At 43.3% G+C, this 26,626-nt stretch overlaps 1 protein-coding gene across 2 annotated transcripts in view; it reads right to left on the reverse strand.

Annotated features, from left to right (window-relative positions):
- Nucleotides 1-10,036: 10,036 nt before the first annotated feature.
- LOC119646189 overlaps nucleotides 10,037-26,626 on the reverse strand; it is a 124,223-nt gene continuing 107,633 nt past the window's right edge. For both annotated transcript variants that reach the window (XM_038046573.1, XM_038046572.1), the window contains exon 9: nucleotides 10,037-12,389. In XM_038046573.1, the coding sequence (XP_037902501.1) occupies nucleotides 10,241-12,389 (2,149 nt within the window). In that variant the 3' untranslated portion in view covers nucleotides 10,037-10,240. The remainder of the gene's footprint in view (nucleotides 12,390-26,626) is intronic.

Genomic DNA, 26,626 nt, shown 5'->3' on the forward strand with positions numbered 1-26,626 from the left:
GAAAATATCCACTTTCAAGTGATATTAACATTCATAGTCTTGAGTTTGCAGAGAAGTGACAGTTTTGACCTAGTACAACTTTGTTAGTAATAGTGCGATTTTCATCAAATTTGGCAGGATTGTACTCCATGCTGTAGCCTATATTGATTAGTGATTCAAGGGCGAACCTAAAGGGGGTTTTCCTATCAATTACTAAAAATTATAGTAATGTATTATTATTAACTTTATTTTAACAGGTATCGGTATGGAGGGTATTTGGGAGTCTAGGCACCATATAGTGATTTTTTTTAGATTTTTCGGTTTGGTTTGTTCTGAGAATGGGTTCGTTAAAGAAATTATCACTTTCAACGCCCCGCACTCCCCACCTTTCTAATAAATGTCAAAACTAAGACCAGCTTCGAAAAGTACTAACCGAGACCTTTAATTTGATACTCCATATGACTATATTTGATGAAAAAATATTTACACTCCCCTTTTGCATGTACGATGTACTCAACTGTTTTGCAAAGGATGTAACTCACTATATGCGTGACCGTTCACAGTTCCCACCTTTCTACCAAATTCGGTGTCAATCGCTATAACCGTTTCCGAGAAAAATGCGCATGACGGACAGACAGATAGACAGTTTTAAGTGCTGGCAATTCGGCCACATTGCGAAAGCCTGTACCAGCTCACAAGATCTAATTTGTGCCGCAAGTGCGGACAACAAGGCCATTTTGGGTATGATTGTGACGGAAAGCCCAAATGCGCGTTCTGTGTCGAAATGAAAAATAGTGATAGCGCCCACATTGCAGGAAGCAGTGAATGCCCAGTGTTCAGAAAGGCGTTCATAAATAAGTACAAACGATGTTTATGCAACTAAATCTGAATCATTGTTAAGCGGCCCAAGACCTGCTCTCCCAGAGCGTGTTCGAAAATAATGTCGGCACAGCTATTGTATCCGAACAATATGAAAATCTGCATAGCGGAGTATGGGTAGCTGACAAAAACAGCAAAGCCTCGATATGGAGCTGCGGAAGTCGTGCTATAGAAAATGTGAAAAACATCCATAGGAGGTATATATATCTATAGTTGTTTCGCACCCCCGAGCCTCACGCTGGAGGAATTCACTTTGTTGCTTGAGAAACTATCCTTTGATGCCAGACACTACAATCCCGAAATAATTGCCGGCGATTTCAAGTCATGGGCAGAAGAATGGGGAAGCAGAAAAACAAATGCAAGGGGGCAAATACTGCTAGAGACATTCTTGCGTTTAAATGTTGTACTTGCGAACTCTGAGGGAGCCAACACATACCAGAGGGGAGAATTATGATACAATCGGTACCTCACGTTCGTCAGTGACACCCTCATCAAAGACTTGCAGTGGCATGTCAGCGAAGAATACACACAAAACGATTGTCTTCAAAACCTCGCGTAGGAATTAGATGAAGCCACCAAAAAGAATAACGATGAGCTGGGTAACTAACAAATTCGATGAAGAAATGTTCAAGGAGGTACTTCTCGATGACGCATTATTATCGGGAAGCGCACAAGAAAAAGCTTTACAGGTCGCGGAAAAATTGCAGCGGGCATGCGATGCCGCTATGCCAAGGCGTAGCGCTTTTTGAAGACGAAATCCCAATTTCTGGTGGAATTCAGAAATTGAAGAATGTCGGAAAAACTGCCTCAGAGCTAGAAGATGCTCCCAGCGCAGAAGAAGACAGACAGAATACAAGAACGCGAGGAAAAAATTGCAAGTAGCTATCACGAAGAGCAAATCCGAACATTTCAAGCGGATGTGTACCGAAGCTGATTCTGATCCATGCGGTGGCGCCTACAGGTCTGTAATGTCATCACTGAAAGGCAAGCACTCCTCACCGATTACCTGTCCTAAATTATTACAAAACATAATGGACATTTTCTTCCCCCTTCCCAGTCCATGTAAACCCCGATGAAATTCCTGTAGTGGAAGAAGAGGAAATTTTTGATGCAGCAAGTAGATTCGCTGAAAATAAGACCCCAGGGCCAGATGGAATCCCGAATATCGCCCTGAAAGTGGCAGCCAGGACAGCACCAGGTATGTTTGCCAAAGTTTCTACGGCATGCCTTAGAGAAGGAGAATTCCCCGAGTAATAGAAGCTGCAAAAGTTGATACTTATTCCGAAGCCAGGTAAACCATTGGGTCAATACCATTAGTAAACTATTTGAACGAGTATTATACAATAGGCTGATCGCTGTTGCGGAAAAGGAAGGAGGCCTATCCGACAAGCAATTCGGGTTTCGTAAGGGGAGATCAACCGCCGATGCAATCAACATGGTGACTGGCCTGGCTCGCGCTGCAATACAAGATGACAAATGCTGCCCAGTGGTGACACTCGATGTAAAAAGTGCATTCAACACTGCAAAGTGGACAAAAATCGTAAAGGCTCTAACCAAACTACAGGCTCCGAAGTACATTGTAGGCATCGTTGTTGCATTTCTTCTTGGAAGAAAATTATATTGTGACTCGGACAATGGACAGAAATTGTTCCCAATGACGTGCGGTATACCACAGGGGTCTGTCTTAAGTCTCTTACTGTGGTTAATTATATACAATGGAGTGCTGACGCTACGCCTTCCTAACGGCATGACAACTATTGGCTTTGCGGACGATATCGGGGTAACAAGAGTTGGAGCACGCTTAGACGAGATCGAAGTCTACGCAAATGAAGGAGACCAATTCCTGGTTGAAAAAGTCCGCTCTATCACTTGCTGAACATAAAACGGAACTAGTGCTAATCAGTAAAGGAAGTAAAGACACGACCGCCAAAAATTAAAGTTGGTGAAAAAACAATTTACTCTCAAGAGTCGCTTAAATATTTGGGAGTAATGATTGATAAAAGGCTCAACTTTAAAGAACACATTGAGTGCGCTGCAACTAAAGCGTCTTCCATCGCTGTAACGATCTCGAGGATACTACCGAATATTGGTGGACCAAGACAAAGTCGATGTCGTCTTATATCAAGGGTAGTTAGTTCCGTGCTACTCTACGCAGCTCCAGTTTGGGCAACCGTTCTGGGAAACAAATCAATGTGGGGAAAACTAGGAATGGCGTATCGATTAAGTGCACTTCGGGTATGCAGTGCTTATCGAACAACATCAGGAGAAGCAGCTTATGTACTGGCAGGGACAATCCCCATAGACATCTTGGCGGATGAAGGCCGGCACTTCCACGGCAACTAGCGAGAATCCATCGCAAAATGGCTAAAGAGATGGAACGAGGCACAAACTGGCTGTTGGACCTACTGTGTCATTCCACACATTCGAAGATGGATTGAAAGCAGCCATGGGGAACTAAGCTACTAGCTAACACAGTTTTTAAGTGGACATGGAGGTTATCGGGCTTATCTACATCGATTTGGACACGACGAGTCACCATGCTGCCCAAGATGTGGTTGCATGGCTGAGAATGCGGACCATATTGTATTTGAGTGCCCAAGGTTTACAGCACACCGAACTAGGCTGGGGGCGATCCCAGACAGTCGTTTAACACCTGAAAATATAGTAGAGTTTATATTGAAATCAAGTGGAAATTGAGCTGAAAATGATTCATCAACAGCTAAGGCGAAGAAAGCCAGAAAGGGAGCGAACAATAATGCGCCGCAGTTAAGAATTGATCCAGCCTTGCGATGCAATGTTTATAGCAGTCCCGTGGGGAGAGTGGAAGAAGGAGGTGGTTTTAGTGAGTGGGAGTCTCACATAACTGCATGGCAGGAGCCAGCAGTAGGTTTTGAACCTTTCCACCTTTCAACGATGAAAAAAAAGGACAGACAGACAGTAAACCGATTTTAATAAACTAAGCTTAAAATGTTACAGGATACATTGCTTACAAAATAAAATTGTTGTGTGTTAACATTATGTTTTCTTCCCGTTTTTTAATCCGCTGATACTAGGCTATTGAAGCGGACTCGTAGTTTAAAGGCTTTTATATAGAATGAGATCTCTTCACTTATTGTGCCTGCTTTAAGGCTTTTGTGGATATTTACGTTTTTCAAACACCAAGGTGGGCAGATTATTCATAATATACTAGATTGAGTTCCCTGTAGCAACTGAAATATTGTATGTACAGGCTAAACTCTTGGGCTGAATTCAGTGAGACCATATAAGCATTATGTCAGATTTGTTGGTGTTTGTACCCGATTCCAAACTAAAAACTTGAATTTAGAAGCGTTTAAAGAATCTTTAAACGTTGATTGAGACTTTAGTGCAGTTTCTTCACTCCACCGTGATAGAGACGTTAAAACATTTAGCCTGTGACATAATTCCCCTTTTAGGCAGCCTGTTTTGAATCGGCCCTAAGTAGATTTGCAGAGTAGGCAGTATAATCTGAAAGCGTCCATGTTATCAAGTAAATCTGAAAAAAGCAAACCGATTTTTTCAACAAAAACGATCAACGTACTCTGCCCATTAATGCAAATAGGAAGATTGCTATTATCAGTCAGGGTGAGAAGCTTGGTTGTGTGTTTATGCGTTTTTCAGTCCGGCTTAGCTTATTATTTGGTCTATGCGACACCATAGTTATCCATTAACGGGGTCATCCCATGTGTCGGATCCGTGGAATCGAATTTTTTTTTTTTTGGCATCAATTGTATCTAGATATAGTATAGAATATATGGGCAAAGTGGTTTTTTGATATTGGGAGTTTTTCGGAAATTATAGTGTTAAACACGTGATAAGTCACATGCTAGATTTATGTCGATCGCCGTAATAAAGGTCGCATTTATCGGTTCGAATGATGTTGGAATGATTTTGCTAAAAAGACAAGAATTGAAGCCGAGGCTGTACATGTGTTTTTTTAAAAAAAATCGCAGCGCTTTCTAGCGTGGCAGCAGAAAGACACCTTTTTTGGAGATGGTTGTATAAATTGCTCAGTATTTCAATAACGAACTATGCGATTGGGCTGGAAAAATTACTATGCACGCTCAAGATATTAATAAATCTATGGTGAAAAATTCGTATTTGTATCTTTATCCAGTTCTTCACGAAAAATTTCTAAAAAAAGCCAGAAAAGCAGCCTTCACACGGGATGACCCCCTTCAACCAGGTCCACCGCGCCTTCTAGCCGCGGCAACACAAAGAACGTCATCAATAACGAGAAGAAAAAGCATTTGTGAGAGGATGTATGATAACTCTGGCGGACTTCACTTTAGATTTCAAATTCTCCTGAGATTTTACCTTGAAGCGGCGATTATTATTTTGCATTATTGTTTGTCACTCTGATCATTGATATTAGTTTCTCCGGAATGTCCCTCCTGCGTAAAGCATTCTAGACATAATTCCTTTTCAGGTTGAACACTTATCTAAATTACGCACATTATCAAGTTTTCGTGTTGGTCCTTGATATATTCCAGGTTGATTTTAGCTAGTAGTGCGAGAGCAGAAAGCATGAAAGTACCCCTACAGTTGTTGCAGTCCAATTTTATTTGTTCATATATAAATCTAATGTTTTAACAAATAGCTCCTTCTATTCTTAGGTAATTGTTTGACCTCCTGCGATTGATTACAATACATGGGGTTACGACGTTTTGAGCCCGCAACCGGGTTCTCGTTCAAAACCGTTACATACACAATGTCTAATTAAAATTAACAGTTTTTTATGTGCTTGGAACTAAAATCATACTCAACAAAAATCAACTTAACTTTGTGGTTTGCGCCTGTGCTCTTGGAAGCTTTTAAAGTTCGTTAGCTTTCTTAGATAACTGATTTTTCAGGGTTGTGTATTACTATCATAACCAAGTTACTGTAAAATAAAATGCTTTCACCTATTTATACAATGTCTTCCCTACTTGTTAATGAAGCAAGTTAATTTGGGCACACTTTCGGTAACTATTTTAAAGAATATGATACCTTCTGTAAATATAATATAGATTTCAATGCGCAGTTTATTGCTTTCAAATTCTAGTTATTTTCTTGTTTCCAGTTGGCTTATTGTAAGCTCAATTCGAAGGAAAAGTTGAAACTGTGAATATCTTTTCGTCTTATTTTGGTTTTTTAAGGTTTTTTTTTTGCAAAACAAAGCCTTATTAAAATCAGTTCAATGTATGTGTGTCTGTCTGTCACACGCACTTTACCGATTGACACGAAATTTGGTAACAAGGTGGGAACTGTGAACGCCCAGACATGCAATGAGTGACATCTTTCTACGTTGAGACTAATATATCATAGAATATAATATTAAGCATGTTATCCTCAAGTTTGATCAAAATCGTACTATTACTAACAAAGTACAATAGTTTAAAGATGACTTCATCGTGTAAATTTAGTGCAACCCAAAGTACTAAATATCAGTAGCACACTAAAGTGAGTATTCTGACGTGCTAAATGCATATACATAACGGGATACGTACAAATGGGAGAGTTCTGCACTCAAATATACTCACAGAAGGAGCAAACAAAACCTTTCATACCTGAAGCGCCCAGCTTCCGGTTTCCCGACTTGTTTATATGCAAAAGAGGGTGCATTTGCAGGAGTATCAAAAGAAAGGTTTCAGCATTTTCCGAAGCAGATATCAATTTTGACATAACTTGTAAAAAGCAGTGCGCGAAGTTAACAGCTGATCCGTTTTCCAAGAACCCATTCTCAAAAACTGCTTAATCACTTAAAAATTTAAAATATAAAATAAAAGTTTTAACAATAGCATTATTTTGCATAGGGACCTATATTCTCAGGTTAGATGGTTAGGTGATAGATGGAAATCATCAAAGAGCATGTAATTAAGCATGATTGGTGATTATGTTCACATGAAAAAAACCAAGTCGAAAAACGGGCAGTATGAGTAGGACTTTACTTTCCTGATTGGTCATTTTAGGATTACTGATCATCTGCTTTGAGTGCTCAGGCAATGTGCCGATGGAGAAACGATTTATTAGATTGTGGAGGGTAATGTGATCTTCTTCTTTTTCTTTAGCTTTTGTCCCGTTCACAAGAGGGGTCGGTTTATCGTGATCGGTTGCGCCATTTTATTTTATCAAAGTCCCGATCTGGATGTAGTCGCGAGGCCTTCAAATCGCTATCCAGCATATCAAACCAGTATTGTTTCGGCCGGCCTTTTGGTTGCTTATCATCGGCTTCGTTGTTCAAACCAATCATGGCGAGTGAATTCCTGTTAGCGTGAATTACGACCATATCATCGAAAACGCTTCTCTTGCAATTTCTCCACTAACGGTGCAACCCATATCGATTGCGGATATCTTCATTTCGGATGCGATCAAGGCGTGTCACGCGAATAGTCCATCGCAACATCTTCGTCTCCATTACTGCAAAGCGCCGGTCAAAATTTTGGTTTTGGGTTCGTTGATACGTCGATCACAAAGCACGCCCGTTGTGGGATTTGTATCGTGAGTTGACGGCGGATACCAGCTAACTCAGTTGTGAATGAGTACCCAAGTGTGGGTAATAATGTCGGGTGAGCGTAATGCTGACCACATTGCCTTCTACAGGGTACTGTAATCCAGTAGCGTACCGTTACAACCTTGAATGAAGTAAGGATTTAGTTGCAATACCTGTTGCTACAATATTATAGGAACTACAACCACCGGCTCGAGACGCCAAATTTCTTTGATTTCCCAAGCTAATGGCTCATAATTTACCTTCTCCATGCATTTCCGATCAATGCTGGGGGATAGCAATATCTATAATATGTGCGGAGCGACCCGCATTGTCAATTGACAGTACGTCAGGCTCGTTGTGCGATATGTGGCTACCTGAGACGTCATGAGGCTGGTTCATCAGATCCACGTCAGAGTTTGTATGATGCATTCTTGATTTAAACATAATAGTCCGTATTCACCGCTGGAAGTTTTTCAAATCGGTTTTAGTCCATGGCAATATTGCGAATGCATAAGCTAGTGAAGGGATAGCGAATATATTCAATGCGCTTATTTAATTCTTCCCCGGGAGATGCGATTTCAGTACCAGTTTCACTCGCCACAGGGTGCCTGGGTTCCTTTCAGAATTCCGAGGTACTTGTAGAAATCTGTATCGGTCATAGCTTGGATGTGGAGGTCACCAATATTATGTCCGGCATGCGGCTCGTTATGACCTTTGCTGATGGCTTGGATTCGACACTTGTCTAATCCAAATTCTATCCGAATATCATGACTAAACAAGTCTACTATTCGCAATAGACTCCTAAGGTGGTCCTCAGTGCCAACATATAGATTAACGTCATCTAAGTGTGTCAGCTGGCACTTAGCACGCAGCCCATACTTTATTGCAAACCGTATCATTTAGTAGCCATGAAAGGGGGTTCAAAGTCATGCAAAACTAAAGATATGAATAGGCTCTGAGGTAGTGGCACCCTGAGATGAGCGTACCGATATGGTGATATGCAGCTTGCCAGCTTTCTATCAATGTCACCAAAAACTTTATTAATTTCATGATCATGATCATGCCCTCGAGCTGTGCATTGACCCTTCCACTAAGAATGGATGTTATGAATTTGTAGAGGGTTGGTAAGCAAGTAATTGGTCTTATGTCCGCAGGGTCCTGCGCCGTTAGGGATAAGGAAGCTAATCCCGGTAGTCTGGAAAGGTGGAAATTCTTTGGGCCGACTAATGACCTGATTTATGCTGTGTGCCAAACGACCCTATATACTGCTGAACTTTTTGTACCAAAAGTTCTGCACCCGATCCAGACCTGGGCTCCTCCACAGCTTCTAGCTGTTTATGGCTCGTCGAACCTCCTCTTCGGAAATGTTCGAGAAATTCATTCAATGACGGGTGCTTTCGGCGGTAATCCATTTAGCATGCTGGGCTCAAGTCTATCTCAATATTCTTTTGCTTCCGTTACCAAAAACTGCACTGTCTGAACGTCTTGTGGGGATTCGTTGGTCAGCAAAAACTCTGCTGATTCTTCACGTACGTTTGCGGTGACTTTCGCCATATCGTCGTAGCCAACTGCTTACGACAGGCTTTCTACTTTTGTATATGTATATTACGGGAAATTATTGCATGGCATAGTTTCGGTGAACCAACTGCAGTTTATTCTTCACCCGTCTGCTAGCATTGCCAGAGTTGATTTGAGTCACTCTAGTGATGCCCTGCCTTAGTGAGCCCCGCAGACAATCCAGATGAATTTTCCACCAAACCAATAACGCGAAAGCGAATCTTCTGACCGTGCAATCTGACAGCCGCAACTGAACCACAATACACAAGTGATTGTAGTTGCAGCAGCGACATATCAGCACACAATCGGGATGCAATCTCATAATTTGAGATGGAATTCTTGGAGTTGTCGGAGATGCATAGAGCCTGTGGAATACAAAGTTTATGCAAAGGATCCTTTTCCGAGAATTCTGCGGCATGGTGTTGTCGATGCCACGCCTCTGCTCCCATCGACTCTTGACCAGTTGTCTCGATGAAACCGAATCGAAGACGTTTCCTGATGATGGCCAGGATTATCGCACTTCCGAGTAATGAAGCGTGCGTGTATTGCGGGAAACGTTCGACGAATCAAGGGGTGCTAAGATGTTGTATCTGCCCCGCGTTTTTTCGTAGTAGAAGCGGATAAAAAAGAGGTTAATCTCTCAGTCCACTTTGCCCGCTGCCTACTCGAACCTGCTGAAGCAAGCGGAGTCATACTCGTGGTGATTAGACGTCGAACTGCCCAACGATTAGCGGTTTCGACGTCATGTGGTCCATTACTGGAGCCCAACCTAGTAACCAAGTCAGATGACTCCCATCGGTTATCGAAACTGGTCCTCAAATTCCTCCCTCCTCTTTATTATTGTTATTATCACTGCAAAGGGAAGGAGTAAGAAGATTTGAAAAGGGTAAACTATTTCAAGGACCCGTTCGCAGGAAAAAAATCTGAAAAAAGTCATGGCGGAGTTTTGGGAGGAGCCTGAAATATAGACGTGAAGGAAAATATGAAGGGGGCATAATTTTCGCCCTAGGTTTCGACTTCCTATCTGTCACCCTGCTAATGTTTATGTATCTAAAAATGTGCCCCTCTCTATCCTGTGTTGCTACGCTGTATATTTGTTGTTATTATTGTGCTATTCAATGAAAACCAGAATTCATTTTAACAAATATATACTTTCCTATCAATTTCAAAGTTACATTTTAAAGTCATAATTTTTTTTAAATATAGTGTTTGTAAGTATTAAAAACTCCGCCAGAATCTGACAATAAAAAATAAGTTTCAAACAGAAACATAAAAAGTTATGGTTCTATAACTACTGGTAACTATATAAGTTTGTAAAAAACCCGTTTCAGTGTCTTACATAATACTTTTCAATGTCTTTTCGATATTCCTGTAAGTTCGTATCGGTACCACCTCCTTCAGTATCCGTCCGCATTGAGCGTGTTCGGCAAGGGAGCGAAACAGTGTCTTGGTGTAGCTTCTCGTCTCCAGACTCCCTTCCTGCAAAAGATTTGCCCCCATTGTAAGCAGCTTATCCCGATGCTCCCGATTTAAAGTAAAAACTCGATCATGCCCGATTCGATCCACCAAACGGTTGGATAATTTCGCAGTTGCAGTTCGCACAGTTGCATTCTGATGGGTCGCCCCTTTGGTGCTGAGAAGATGGATGATCTTCGCAGGGGACAGATTGTCACACATTGATTCAAGCGCACGCATAGCATCAGCGCGCAAAAAGCGGTTCGTGTCAGCCGTGCGGTGGAGTAGATTCCCAGCTAAATCGTCACACTCTTGCTCGAGGAATTTAGTCCGAACAGTAAATAGCTCCGTTGAAGCTTGGCATGCCGCTCGGGAAACTTGAGAGCGCAAGTTCCGTACAGCTTTGCCCAGTTGTATACAAACGATATGCATCTGAGTATCAAGGACTTCAGGATGATGACGCATCATACGCACAAGGGAGCGAAGTCCTACTATAACAGTTTCCCATTCAGTGGAGTCGAGGTGAATCAACGCCTGCGCGAGCGCATCTTTTGGTTTGTCAAACTTCATTAATGTTTGAGGAAAGACCTCCGTTTGAGTTAGCTTGAGGGTCTGTTTTATTGGCGAAACTCGTCTGCTTCGACCAAAGAGGGTTGTCTTAGCTTTTCGAATTAAAGGCAGATGTGACGCCTTGATCACATTTCCATGACTTTTCGCTCGAATAGGTTCGTCCAAGCTGGTAGTATGACTGGGTGGATATTCTGAACTAGTAGTGCTCGCAGTACTTTTCGAATCCGGGTCCAGTTTTCTAGTAGAACCGAAAATAGAGTCGTTGCTTTTAGCTATGGATGAATGTCGTGGAGGAATACTTTCAGTTGATACATTTTGAGCTGGTGTGCCTTTTGAAGCACTTTGGGGTGGGTATTTTTCTGAATTAGGATATTCTTGATCCAGTGATGGAATGCTGACCGACCGGATTGGTAATGGAGATTCGAAAATATCTTGTATGACTGGTGTCGTTGGAGTTGCGATTGGAGGATCCGGTGACTCGTGTTTGGGCGTAGGATCGAGAACCTTCAATTCATCCGTTTTGAGTTCTTCTAAATCTTTCTTGAGCAATTCAGTTGTTTCACGAGGCATCTCTTCTAGTGGAGGATCAGAAATTACTTCCGTTTCCACGACAACTTCAAGCGCGTCAGCAGCTTCTGGGAGCTGTTCCACCGGTGTCTTTGCATTTTCGTGGTGTTCAATTTCATTTGATATATTCACTTCAGAACCGGGTGCACTAGTATCTAACTGAATGTTAGTAAGATTTTCTTCTGATACTGAAGCAACTTTACTCTCTGTAATATCCTCTTCCACCTTCGTCGCAGAAGTTTTATCGTCAGCTGCCTCGACTTCATCAACTTCATCAACTTCATCAACTACTAAAACGTCTTCATTTGATTCACCTTGCTTCTCTGACTTCGTTGTTATTGTGCTAACCACGGACTGTGGTCTAGCTTCAACTTCTTCTGATGGTTTAGATTGAGCTGTGATAGGCCTAGATATAACGGATTCGGACCTGGATGGAATTGACTCTGCGTGTGATTGAACTGATTCTGATCTAACTTGGAGAGTTTCAGAGCTTGGGGGAGTAGATTCTGGCCGAGAATGAATTGATTCTGTTGTAACGCTCTTCGTGGATGGAGTTGGGGTTTTTGTCTCAGTTTGAACACTATTTGGTAGGACAACTGAGCCTTGATTCTCATCATCTAACACTTTTGCTGGAGTAGTGCCCGACGAAATAGTCAGTTTTTCAGGAGTGGGGTTAATGCTGTCGATTTGCTTGAAGCTCTCTGTTTCCTCCAAATCATGCCTTGATTTTGAGCTGATAGCTCTATCCAATATTATTGCGCTTTTGCTGAAGATTCTATCTTCGCTGTCATGCGTCGGAGGTTGTTGACTGTTCTGGATAATTCCGTTTGTTCCCTTCTCCGGGCTTGCGGCTTGTTCTATTTGACATGATGATTGCTGCTGTGGTTTATTGCTGGAAATAGAAATAAACAAATGAAGAATCCCATCAAAATTAGGTTCAATAATTGGAGAATTATAATTCATTCCTAATAAATATACTTGAACAATTTTCCTAGAACCAGAAAATAGTTTTGCGGTGGGTAGAAAGTCATTTGGAATTCTGATTATATTGATTTTCCCTTACTTAGGATTATGTGGAACAAACGTCCTCAAATATGCATACATATATCAACGTCATATGAATTTCATGAAGTGAGAGAAGTTACTGAAGGCCGAGAACCAACATGGATTTCATGTACCACGTAATCATAATGAAATGATTGACGTGATTTCTTGCAATTTCAAAGGTTAAAAGTATTCATTTCGCCATTTATGTGGCAAATTAAATGGATATGAGCCACTAAAGCCATTCCTAGCACATTAGAATATGCAAAAAGTACAATGTATCTTTGATACATCTTTTATGCAGTCACCGAAGATTTTGTAATGGGTGTGGAAGTACCAGTCTTCGAATCGATTTAAATTTTTTTGGCTTATCCGGTTGTTTCCCAAGACTTGGAATTGGCTCAGAACGTTGCGATGTCAAATAAAGCGGATCCGTATGCCAAACTCGTACGCGAGTATAGTTTACTAGGAAAAGTTTTAAAATGGATATTAACCAATAGCAGGTACCTACAATTGCCAGTACTTTAGTTATTGAAGTGAACTCAGCGCTGTAATTACTAGAAGTAGTAGGATCCGATTGTATTGAGAGTAATATTCAGTAAACTAGGCTAAGGACACTAGGACAGCTTACTAGGATTAAAAGAGCTAGAAACGTCCTCGGGGCTTATGTCCTGGAAAACTGTTCTCAAGCAAGTTGCTTACGATTTTAATTTTCATTAGTGCGTTTGGTAACCTTGTGGAATGGACACTAACAGTGCCTAATAGTTAACGCATCATATTAATCAATCTAAATCATATTCAGTATCATTTGATTGTAATGAAATTGCTGAAGCCGTTCCATTCTATGGTTCATACATGGTGAGTTCAGGTAGTAAATCATAGCATCTTTTGCTTCCATACATGTAGACCCAATTGAAACTAGATCTTGCATATGTTTTTCTTTTGGGTTAGGACTTGTGAATTTAGAGTGTTGGACCCTTGCAAGGGTACGCCGCCGGATTGCCAACTAAACACCTCCCAAATATCGTCAGAGAGCTAGCCTGGAACTGTTTGCCATATCAATTCCTCTCAATGAGCCACGAAGTCCATCTGCTTCTGGTTTCATTTTGCCACTTACCTAATATACGTTGCCATTCTTCACGAGCAACCAGCTTTACGCTGCTCAGCAAGAAGGGCAACGGAGATCACTGTCGCGATTATCATCACGGCCCACTCTTTGTATTTGTGCGAGGCGCTTACGATATACGTTCTTGCCTTGTGTTGAGCATCAGCCCATACCTATGCGCCATTGAACTCTGCAGGCTGTGTTGAAGTCATCAGGAAACGTCGTTTGCTAGACGCAGGACCCCAATATTTGGCATCAGCTGGCTTAAAGCCGAAACTCCAGCTGCAGCCATGTTCACTGCTGCTTTGATTTTGCCGAAAAAGCTCATCTTAATGTTAAGAGTTAGTCCAAGGTACTTTACTGTTGATTTTTAACTCGATTATCGACTCGTCGATCGGTACAAGGTGCAAGGTCGGAATTTTCTTTTTCGTCAGGATAATTACTTCGGTCTTTTCCAGTGCCAGGTTGAAACCATGAGTAGTGATCCAACCGCATATCCGTCGCATCAATATGTCAAGTATGCTTGGCAGCTGTTCGATACTGCGTCCACTTACAAACGTTTCAGAGGTGCGGCCTTAGGATGGATCCCTGCGCTACCCCCAACGTGACCTCTATCCTCGCCCCCCTCAAGTTTGAATCTTAGAGCAAGGAACGGTTCCTCAGATAGTCCCTCAATATCCGTAAGAGATAGATCTGCACGTGGAAAGTCTTGTCTAGTATGCCTGGAATGTCTTTCCATCTTACGGAATTAAAGGCGTTTTTGACGTCAAGCGATATGAGAAGCACCATCCGTCGAACTCGGCAGCTATGTGCTTCAGCTCAATGGACGGCATGCAAGACTCGCATCTCGCTGCTCGAAAAGCGAACAGGAGATATGTCTCCAGCAGCACGTATCGCTTCAACGAGTCTACTTCTGACGAACTTTTCGAGCACTTTCCCAGCAGTGTAAAGCATACAAAGTGCGTGATATGAAGACGGTAACTCAGCGTCCCCTTCCCCTTTGCTGATCAGGCCCACCAGTTGATCAGGGCCATCAGTCTCGCCACCTTCTATCGAGCAGAAAAATGCCCTCTTTCAAGCAAAAATTGTATGCGCTCAGCTGTATGTCTGGCCGATGTTGGAATACCAGTTTGTATACTTCTGGCAGCCGCAGGTATAGTGCAAATTGATAAACACTTGCTTAAGCGGCTTAATATAATAGCAACCTCAGTGTCCTGTGAGTGATTTTTTCCAAAGGGGAATCATACTAATTGAGAGGAGAACGCGACTCATTTCCAAAAAATTGTCGCAAGTAGCCTTCATTAGCTGTAATTATTAATTTCAACCAGAAGCTTACGTTATAAGCCATTTCTAATAGAGTTCTGGCTCACTTACTGCAAATGAAACAGCCAAAAAGTCAAGTTAATATAGTGTATAGTCATTTGATTTTTAAATGCGCTAATCTTGACAATGGTGGTCAAAGAATAGTATAGGTTCGACGAACCCGGCAACAACAAAAGAAAACGATTTCCGCATTTTCTTATGGAACGTGCGCTCTCTGTACAGAGATGGAGCTGCTAAGCAGCTAGCCGACATCCTGTTCCAACATTGGGCAGATGGAACAGCGCTACAGGAGATACGTTGGACACGGACCGGTTTCCTGGAGAAGAGTATAGAGTATGTGGCTATCCAGAAAACCATGTGCTCGGAGTAGGTTTCTTAGTCAGCGAAAAAAATGAAACCTGCTGTTATCGGCTTTGAAAACATAAGCGAACGGCTATGCACTCTGCGCTTGCGAGGCAAGTTTAGAAATATAAGCCTCATTAACGTCAGCCAAGTAGGGGAGGAGCCAGTATTCAGGCGATACGTTGGCTCCCATAGCTTACAATAAAATACAAATGATAACGGACTGCGGATGATTCAATTAGCAGGGTCACACGAAATGGTTGTTCGAAGTACCTAGTTTGCGCTGAAAGCGGTCCACATAAATACGTGGGCCATTCCAGACAGGACCACTTTCTACCAAATTGACCACGTGTTGATCGAACGCCGCCACCTCTTAGCCTTGATGAATGTCAGAACATATAGGGGGGCTAATGTAGACTCGGATGTCTATCTCGTTAGCATGGTGCTCCGAGCTCGAATAACAACACCACCCAGAATCCCCTCTGACAATCAGGTGAAAGTTAACATTCAAGCAATCCACAATACGGCACAACCCTTCGCAACACCTATAAGAGGGGAGTGGATGCCGCAATAATCGCAGTCAACGGCGATCCTGGAGATGGAGCATCAACAAATGATCTTCATAGTCACCTGATGAACGTTCTCATAAATACGGCCACAAACATACTTGGCCCCAGCCGCGAAAAGACTCGGAACGGCTGGTTCGACGATTAATGTAAGCTAACAACAGAACTGAAGAATGCCGCATACCGAGTAATGTTGATTCTCAAAGAACGCGGGAACGCGCGGAGACTTACCACGAACTCCGTCGAGCGGAGAAGCGACACAGACGGAAAAAGGAAGCCTAGGAGAACCAACAAATCTGTGAACTCGAAAATTACAGGAAGCAGCCGCCCCAGGTGCGGAAGTTTTACCAACAAGTTAACAGGATGAAGCCTTACACACCTCGGTCTTCATCCTGCCGAGACAAAGAGGGAAATCTGATTTCCGACAGAATGGGCATATTAGAGCGATGGGTTGAGTACTTTGAAGAACTACTGAACAACCAGAACATCGGCGAGTTGGAGGTCCCGCCAACTGAAGACGATGGACAAATACTGCCACCACCAAGTACAGAAGAAACATTCCGTGCACTCCATCGGGTAAAAATCATAAGTCGCCAGGAGCCGATAAATTGGTTAAATATGGAGACGATCAGTTACACCGAGTGGTTCATCAATTTGTGCTCAAGATATGGGACAGCGAATCAATGCCTGACCATTGGCAACGAGGCATAATCTGTCTCATACATGAAAAGGGAGATATCACACAGTGCAGCAATTATAGACGTATCACGTTGCTGAGTACCATCTATAAGATATTCTCCGCTTTCTTGCTAGGCCGGATAGCCCCATACTCTCAGAACATCATTGACCCATACCAAAGAGGCTTCACCACCGGCACATCAGCAACATATCAGATTTTCTCTGTGCAACAAGCGATGGAAAAACTGTTGGAATATGGACATCATTTGCACCATCTCTTCATCGACTTTAAAGCCGCCTATGATCGCATAGTCAGGGTAAGACTGTACACGGCCATGAGAGAATTCGGTATCCTGACGAAATTGATAAGAGTGACTAGGCTGACCCTGACCAATGTGCGAGGCCAGATAAAACCAGCAGGATCACTCTCAAGATCATTCGACATCAACAACGGTCTACGAAAAGAGGATATCTATCATGCGTCCTCTTTAGCCTGGCCCTGGAGAAAGTGATCCGTTATTCTGAGGTAAATGCAAGAGGTACGATCCTCTTTAAGTCCACCCAACTACTGGCCTGTGCTGACGATATCGACATCATGGGAAGAACCACCCGAGACGTACAAACTGCCTTCATCCAGATTGCAAACTCTTCGCCGCGTTCCAGAGAAGAATCTCCGAAGAATGTTTGGCCCCCATAACGATGAAATCTATGAACGATACCAGAGGCAGAGCCTGGCTGAGATGGAGCGATGGCGTAGTTCAGGACGCCAGACAGCTTTTAGGAATATCGGATTTGTGGACCTCGGCGCAAAACCGAAATGTCTGGAGTGGCTTATTAAGGCAGGCCTAGACCGGATCATGAATCTTGATGATCTATAATTTTAACAAAGTTGCCTATACATGCATAAGGGATGTGTAGAATTTTGTTTCGCCGAATATAGTCATGCGGGATATCAAATTAAAGATCTCGATTAGTACTTTTCAAAGCTAGCCTCGTTTTTGACATTTGTTGCAAGAGGTGGTTTGGAACGGCAAAGTTTCTTTTACACGCCCAGGTTCACAAACTACTCAATCGAAAAATTAGAAATAAATCACAAAGCTGCCATTACATAGTGTCCATTCCCCCAAATACCCTCCATTCCGATGTCCGTTTAAATAAAGTTAATAGTAGTAGTAGTTAATTACTGGATTTATTGTTGCGATATATTTCAGAAATTGAGTCGAGACTCCCCTCAAGTTCATCTTAGATTTATAAAGTTTTGCAGTAATATAGATTATAATATAGAACAGGATGCTACCAGTGTGGTGGAAATCGCCTTGGCTTTCCATACCTTGCATACCTTTTCGATTTATTTTAATATATCGTGAATCTTTCCCCACGAAATTGCTCGGATATATGTAGAGTCTAAAGAATCTATGGCTCATTCGTATACTAATTGGAATATTTGTAATTATTCATTAAACTCACTTAGGGATAGGGAGTTATCCAATGTAAATTGAGTTGAACTGGAAAAGCTAGGAATTATTTCATATGTGTTTCTAGTAATGAGCAGATGGATCTATTTCCGTTGACTTTACTGCAAGGGAATGCGATGGACACCAACTATCTAATGTCCAAATGTAACAGCACATATGGGTGTAGTAAAAGCCGACGGGCTTTAAATATGCAACGAAGGGAATGGGAAAGGTAATTCTCCCAACTGCACTTCAATCAAGATATTTGGCCAACTCATTGTTCCATTAATGACATTGGTATGTAGGGAATAGTTTTTGAATAAAAATCATTGTATATGAATCAATACACCCTTCGTATATTGCAGTGGGTAAGTGATTATGCGTGCGATGGATCTAAAATATTTGCTCCACACAAATGACCGGCATGAAACATTTATATTTAGCTATAATGACCCAACGAGAATTATATAATCATCAACGCAAACAATACACCTCCGTCATTGTTCAATCCACGGTAATTGACCTCTCCCTTATGTACTTTTATTTGTTGCTCGCCCGGCTTTCTGTATTGCATAAACATGTCCGTAATTAGGGATATGGAAGGAAAGTTGCGTTCTAGAACAGTGTGATGGTCGTATTCGAGTAAATATTTTCTCTTTCTGTGTATATTTACGTATGTACATGGAAACTTAAGTTTCAAAATTAAAATTTACTATAAACGTTTCTATTTTTGAAATGCACGCTAAGAAGAATTATATGATATTTTAGCTTTCACGCCAAGTTTAGATCATTGAACAAATTTTATGTGGCAAATATGTACAGTTGTTCAAACCCATAATCGGAAATGAACATATTTTTGTACTAATATATTGTGACGAAAATCACTTTGGAAAATCACGTGTGACACCAACGTTAATGGTAGTAATGGCATTAGCCAAGACACCCAAATTGTATAATGGCAGGCAATATTTACTTAGGATAGTAAGGAGATCTTGTCAAAGGCGCAAAGTAGTTTTCTAGTAAATTATTTGCATGATTTTCTGGAATGTTCCGCAGGGTATAAAAGCGCTGCAAGTCCGGCCAGAAAGTCAGTTTCGTCGGCCGAGCTTGCAGACACAAGTTTAAACTATTCCTTGGCGAGCACAAACCCGATATAATTCTCCTATGTGAAACTAGGTTGAACTATAGATACAATCCATCCTTTTCCAATTTCAACCCTCAGGGCGGCAGAACCTGGGGTGGAACGGCCGTCCTCATCTCCGATAAATTCCCAGTCACACGAATTCACCCACTTCCTAATACCTTCAAATCAATTGAAACCACCCTAATCTTCGAATTCTAATAAATCTCGGTCACGACTTTCTCCGCATGAAGTCCCTCTGTGCTTCTCAACATCGCCCTCCTGGAAAATAGTGGTCCCTGATTATCGGTGGAGACCTCAACGCCAGACTCCTGGTTGGTTGCACGGTCAAACCAGAATGGGGATCAGCTCCATCGTTTTCCCACAACTTTCCATTACACGATCAACCTAGCCCATTTCTGCCCGGCCCTTCCAACCTTCAACAGAACACACTACTATTCCTACTTAGACCACTTCCTAATTAGCAGTAACCTAACTGTTATTCCCAAACCAAACACCTTTCCCTTCCTCGAAACAGGCCACGGGATCAGCGATCATGATGCTATAATACTAAACATCAAACTCCCAGACAAAGGCGTTTGGTCCACCTCAACTTCAGTTCCTGACTTCTAGCGCGCAAACTGGAAACACATGAACCTGTGCCTCAAAATTAAACTTCAACCTCTCCTAATCCCATCCAACAGTACAGTTCCCAACCACACCGTTGACCAAATGGTCCGTCAATATGTGACTACCGCAACCTCATCACTCTCCCCGATGACATCCTAATCGACATCCAGTATAAAGAGACCCTCAGGCGGAAACTATTTAGAAATAGATCCTCTCAACTCCCTTGCGAAATCCGCGAACTGGATAGGTCTATCCGCGAAAGAATCCACACCCTCTACACCCAATATCTCCACAACCACCTCTCCAACACCGAACTGAATCTTGGTACATACAGGGAACTCAGGACCTGCAGGCGTTTAGGCAGATCTGTCCAACAAAACACGATCCTACTCCAATATCGGACGTCCTTCTGGGCCTCAACCGAAACGCGCCGGCCATAGCCTGTCTCCTAGAAATAAAGAAGGCTTTCGACTCAGTATGACAATACGAGGCGAAACGTAAAAACTGCCTTCATCCAGATTGAGCAGGCGGCTATAAGGGCGAGATCTTGGGCTGCATATCCATGAAATGTTTTATGTTGGTTGTTTTCATAGACACCGATTTTTCGATACATCTTCTCGATATCTAGGGTTAATAACTTGAGCCTTGACCGTTTCGTTCGACCAGATCGTCGAACGATTTGTCGGTGGGGGTAGTTTGTGCTGCGTTAAACACCACGCTGAGCTTGGTCGATGTGCTCTATGCCTTGCAGGCTGCATGATGTGGCAAATAATAGTTGCGCATCATATAGACGAATGAAGTCGTGCTCGTATACCAAATAGCAATGACTTACTTGTTTTGAGTTCTCTTCCATTTCCCAGAATTTGCTTGGTGGCTTCTTCGGGGCTAACCATGTTATACCTGCGCTTGTATCTATTGTAAGTATCGATCCAACCATACATATAGTAGTAAGAAATGGCACACATCTGCCGTTAGTAACACATGGATGTCGCCAGGGATGCCATAAGCAGGATCAACCAGACAATCTTAGGCTAGGCTGACCCTGACCAATGTGCCAAGCCAGATAAAAGCAGCAGGATCACTCTCAGGACCATTCGGCATAAACAACGGTCTACGACAAGAGGATGCCCTATCATGCGTCCTCTTTAACCTGGCCCTCGAGAAAGTGTCTTTAAGCCCACCCAACTACTGGCCTATGCTGACGATATCGACATTATGGGAAGAATGAGCTGAGACCTACAAACTGCCTTCATCCAGATCGAGCAGGCGGCTATTAGGGCGAGATCTTGGGCTGCATATCCATGAAGGCAAGACAAACTATATGGTGGCAACGTCAGCATCGAAAACCAACCAACCAACAACATCAAACCGCACTGGAAGAAAAAGGATAGGAGAATACACCTTTGAGACCGTTGATAATTTCTCCTATCTAGGGTCGAAAATCACAACCGATAACAGCCACGATGATGAAATCCGCGCACGGTTGTTGTCAGTCAACAGAGCCTATTTCAGCTTACAAAACCTGTTCCGCTTGAGACGTCTCACCATAGGGTCAAAGCTCTTACTATGCAAGACTATGATCTTGCCAGTCCTCATGTATTCCTCGGAAACTTGGGTTCTTAGCAAAGAAAAATTGCGAACTCTTGGCCGCGTTCGAGAGAAGAATCCTCCGAAGAATTTTTGGCCCCCTACATGAGGATGGACGATTCCGTAGCATACATAAAGACGAAATCTATGAACGATACCATGACCGTCCGGTTGTGGATAAAATCCGGCTCAATAGGTTACGGTGGGCGGGTCACTTAATCCGTATTGATGAGGATGATCATCATCATCATCATCATCATGAGGATGATCCCACCCGGAAAGTCTATAAGGACAATATCTATGGTAGAAAAAGAAGACGAGGCAGCCCTGCCTAAGATGGAGCAATGGTGTAGGTCAGGTCACCAGACAGCTTTTAGGGATATCGAATTGGTAGACATCGGCGCTAAACCGGGATGTCTGGAGTTCTTTATTAAGGCAGGCCTAGACCGGATACCGGTTGTTGCGCCGTTGAGGATGATGATGACAATACGGACTGGCTTATAAGCTTTCCGAAGTCCTCCATATCCATCCGCACCTTTGCAAGCTAATTATTAACTTCTCTTCTCCCTATTGAAGTCCGCCTGGCATCCCTCAGGGATGAGTCCTTTCCGCTAAGCTCTTCTCGCTGTTCACCGCAGACCTACCCAAACCAACCTCACGCACAAACTCAATCCGAATCCTCCAATACGCGGATGACCTCCACCAGAAACATCCCGCCGGTAAAGCCCGCCTGAATTCCAATTTGGACGAGCTCTAACGGTAATTTACCCGCTGGAAACTACGGCAGCTCCCCTACCCAAATCGAACGACGCCGTCTCAAAGAACGCAGAATGCGATGCCACTGTTCCAACACCTAGAAAACGAAGACCGCTCCAAATACATATCCAACCGCTCCAAATACATATCCAACCGCTCCAAATACATTTCCAACCAGATCCTCTACGACTCCTGTCAAACGCCCCGCGTCGACGCCGTCCTAGCCTGTCATGCCCTCAAATTCCCCCAAAAATGTCTATCCCATCCCAATCCCCTTATCTTGCAGGCCATGCAGAGTGAGATCGTCGAAGAGAATCTTCTACGAACTCATCTGTTCCCTCAAATCCTCCTATCTGTTCAGATCCGAAACATCCTTTTCGACCACAACGGTAAAGTAATCTTTTACACCGGTGACTACTCCTCATCCTAAATTTCAAAGCCCATCCATTGTAGTGACCGCGGCTTCACGACGGGAGTGGAATCTCATTCGCCTATTTCTGAATTAATTTGCTCAAATAATGCATTTCATAACGTGAAATTACCCTAATGTTCGCCCCAGATTGCACATTATTGGATGCACTCGAATTAATCGGCGAATTAATCATGACGGAGGGGAATGGTTTGCTGCAACATAAACTCTCGGAGTTCAAGGCGAGCATAGCGGCATGGGGAACGGTTCGTGGGTCAACATCTGTGTAACGGTTGGTGAGATGGCGAGAAAGGTTTTGGGTGGCACCGGGAAGAGGGGTGAAAGCAAGCCTGTGGAGAACTATCAACGAATTTCTCTGGAGCGAGAAGAGAGCTGAAGCGATTTTCACCTGTGACCGTTCCGCGAAACAGCCAGTGATTGTGGGAGTGGATTTTCGCTCTTTTTGGAGGAATTAGAGTTTGGTAGTGCAAGAAGCGTTGACAGGAGAATGAAAATTTAAATTAATTTGTGGAATTTGAGTTTGTTGTTAGCGAGTGAGTGTTTTGCGATTCGGAGTGTCAAGCGAACATGATTTCAGATCTCCAGATTTCTCGAAGAAAGGACTGTAACCAATTAACGATACCACTGTATGAGGTACTAGTGCAGTCGAAGGACTCATGGGAAGGTTTTTCATTAAAGCTGAATTGTGCCAGTCGCAAACAGAAGTGCAGTATGGGGTCTAACTGCAATGTGGAAAGGGTTGAAGCTGATCGTTAGCGCCGTCAGTGACTAACCATCATCCCCTTGCAATTGAGGCGATCGAGCGTGACGAACGTTTTGCTTCTTGTTGGGTATCGGATATACGAAATCCACTTTCATTTGGGCGACAGATAGCAAACACTATGCTTCAGTCTATTGCATTTTATTCGGCTAGATGCTGGCGTACGATGTTTTACTCTTAAAATGATTTTGAAGGGAAAATTTGAGTTTTTACTTTAGTGGTCTAAATATTTTTATCCACTGGCAGAAACAGGACAACCATAAATACACACCACGCCGAGCTCGGAGTGAATCAACGTGTAAATGTTATTTTTTTGTGTTGATCTCATTTTCTTTAGATTGTCTTACTTTGATTTAATTTAGTTATTTTCTCTTTTATATATTTTTACTATTCATTTTCATTTTACTTTTATATATTTTTTTTGTAGAGTAGATTAATGTATCATGAATTTTTTTTTGATTTCAGGATTTCCTCCCTCTCTCTTCCTCCTTGTCCCCGCAAAACCTTAGTAGGGACATCCTCTCATTAATGGCCTGAGGGTGTCAAAGATGGGAGGGAACCTTAGGGGGCGCGCAGTCAAGCCGTTTCTTTTTTATTTTCCAGTTTTAGCTCTGGTTTTCATCGTTAGGTCGTCGCGAATTTTTTATTTTTGTTTTACAAACAAAACCTTAAAAGGGGCCAATCACGCTCAGAAGCCATTTTCATCAAGCCAAACGAAGGGAGATCTTTTGCAGAAATCCTTCAAAGAGTCCAAATCAACGGCAAACCAGAAGACGCTGGGGTAAATGTTAAATCTATCATCATCAACGGCGCAACAACCAGTATCCGGTCTAGGCCTACCTTAATAAGGAACTCCTGACATCCCGGTTTTGCGGGATTAAAGCCGGCGATATACTTGTCGAGCTTGGGTGGAAAATCGATAAGAAGCGTACGTTCTGTGAGACAGTCCAGAGCATTCTACGCACGAAGGCAGTGGTCTCTAGCCTAGAACCAATATGTAGCCTTGACATAAGGGAACTGGATTGCCTCACTAACATGGAAGAGATGGAGGAAACGTGTAGAAGAAGCCATCAAACGCGAATGTTCAGAGATAACCAATGCCCGGATTGGTATCACATCTGCGAACTCCCGAGGCTAAAAACTCGCTTAGTTGGAAGTTGCCGAGCAATACGCGAAGAAGCTTCTAAACAACGGGCAAATCACAATTGTTTGGGTAGTGTGTAGCCTACGCATCTAAGCCGCACTAACCAAATGTTGGATTATGGGCACTCATCTACAACCTGTCGGTACACCGGACAGAAGGGCAACATGCTGCAAATACGATCAGTCAGGCAATAAAGCGAACACCTGCAATGAAGAAGAAAGCTGCGTCTTATGCGCACACTGCAGGCTCGGAGCGTTTTCAAAGCAGAACTGGAAAGATCTAGGACGCGGTCAACATGATACGCATCCTACAAATCAATATGCACCGGAGCAACCGCTCACGAGTTACTAGCGCAGTTCGCTGAGGAGCCCAAAGCTGATTTAGTACTCATTAGTAAGCAGTTTCGAAACAAGGGTTCAATTTCATGGCACCCTGACATATCAAGTACCGCTGCCATATGGATACGGGTCTGCACCCTCCTTAGGTTTCTTACCCAAGGCCGAAATGATGACGAGAACAAGACTGGGAGTTTTAAACATCGGATCCACCCCAACGTCCCGGCGGACAGGCTGCGAGGGAAGCATTTCAGACATAACCTTTGCGTTGGTGTCACTGGTGTCGTTGGTGCATGGATGGCGAGTTCTGAAAGACTTCTCGACAAGCGACCATCAATACATTACATTCGAAGTGGTTGACACAAACTGGTCGGTGTACGCCACCCCGGCACTCTGTGTATGAAACGTTGCGAAAGTGAAAATCGGGAGGTTTGTCGAAGCTCTTGAAATAGGTGTGAACGCGCTGGAGGGCACTCCTAGGTGTGGTGGCGCAGCAGCTGACACTGAACCGGATAAAAGCGGCCTGCGGAGCCTTCATTCCCAGGGAGGTATCGAGACGTGGCAAACCTTCTATGAATTGGTGGACGGTGAAAATCGCAGAGTCCCGCTGGAGCTCATAGGTTCATAGGTTCCGCCGCTTAACACAATGTCTAAGTGACCGGGAGGAGGCATGTATCAGAATGACGGAGTACAAATCAGCCAAAAGTAAACTCCTTAGCGCAATAAACAGGAGCAAAGTTCGCTGCTGGCAGGATCTGGTCGAAGAGGACTCGCGGGGACTTGGTTACAAACTGGTAACTCGAAAAATCGCGGTTTTGCGGGAACCATGTTCACTTAAGGTCGAGCAGAGGGACCGCATTGTACGGGTACTATTCCCTGCGCACCCCGTACATTCCGATGAAGTTGAGGAGGAGAGTACGTTCAGTCACTTTTCTCTATAAAAGAATTGTAACCGGCATCCCCTCTATGAAAAGCAAGAAGGCGCTAGGACCCAATGATATTCCAGCAGAGGTATTCCAAAACCAGGCAGACGTGATGAATGAGGGCACTTTCTCTGCTTGTTGGAAGGTAGTGAGGCTTGCGCTGATCAGCAAAAGGAAAGGTGACCCCGAATTGCCGTCTTCATACCGCCCAATTTTTATACTTGACACCGCTGGAAAGTGCTCGAAAAGCTCATCAGAAGTAGACTCGCTAAAGCGGTACGCGCTGCCGGAAACTTATCTCCACGGCAGTTCGGTTTTAGAGCAGGGAGACCCACAGTTGATACTGGCAAGCAAGTTCGACGAGCAGAGGCACGTAGCCGAAATCAACGGGTGGTGCTCATCAGAACGGTTGACGTCAGAACCGCCTTTAATTCTGTAAGATGGAGAGACATTCTAGGCACACTAGACAATATTTTCCACGTGCCGAACTATCTCTTACGGATATTGAAGGCTTATCTGAGGAATCGTTCCCTGCTCTAAGAAACGCTAGAGGGTCAGAGGAGGATGGAGGTCACGTTGGGGGTAGCGCAGGGATTCATCCTAGGGGCGGATCTCTGGAACGTTTTCTATGATAGTCTACTGAAACTCGACATGCCGGAAGAGTCGCGCCTGGTCAGTTATGCAGATTGTCTCGCGGCGCTTGTTGCTAGACGCATTGTCGAACAGCTGACAAGCTTAATTGGCATTTTGATGCGACGGATAAGTGGATGGATCACTAATCTTGACTAAAAAGAGAATTCTGATCCTGCGTGCCATATCGTTCGGCGAATCGATAATCGAGTCAAAACCAGCGGTAAAGTACATCGGGCTGACTCTTGACTCAAAGATGACCTTTTTTGAGTAAATCAAAACAGCAGCAAACAAGGCTGCAG

The sequence above is a fragment of the Hermetia illucens genome, chromosome 1, assembly GCF_905115235.1.
Source record: "Hermetia illucens chromosome 1, iHerIll2.2.curated.20191125, whole genome shotgun sequence".
NCBI lineage: Eukaryota > Metazoa > Arthropoda > Insecta > Diptera > Stratiomyidae > Hermetia > Hermetia illucens.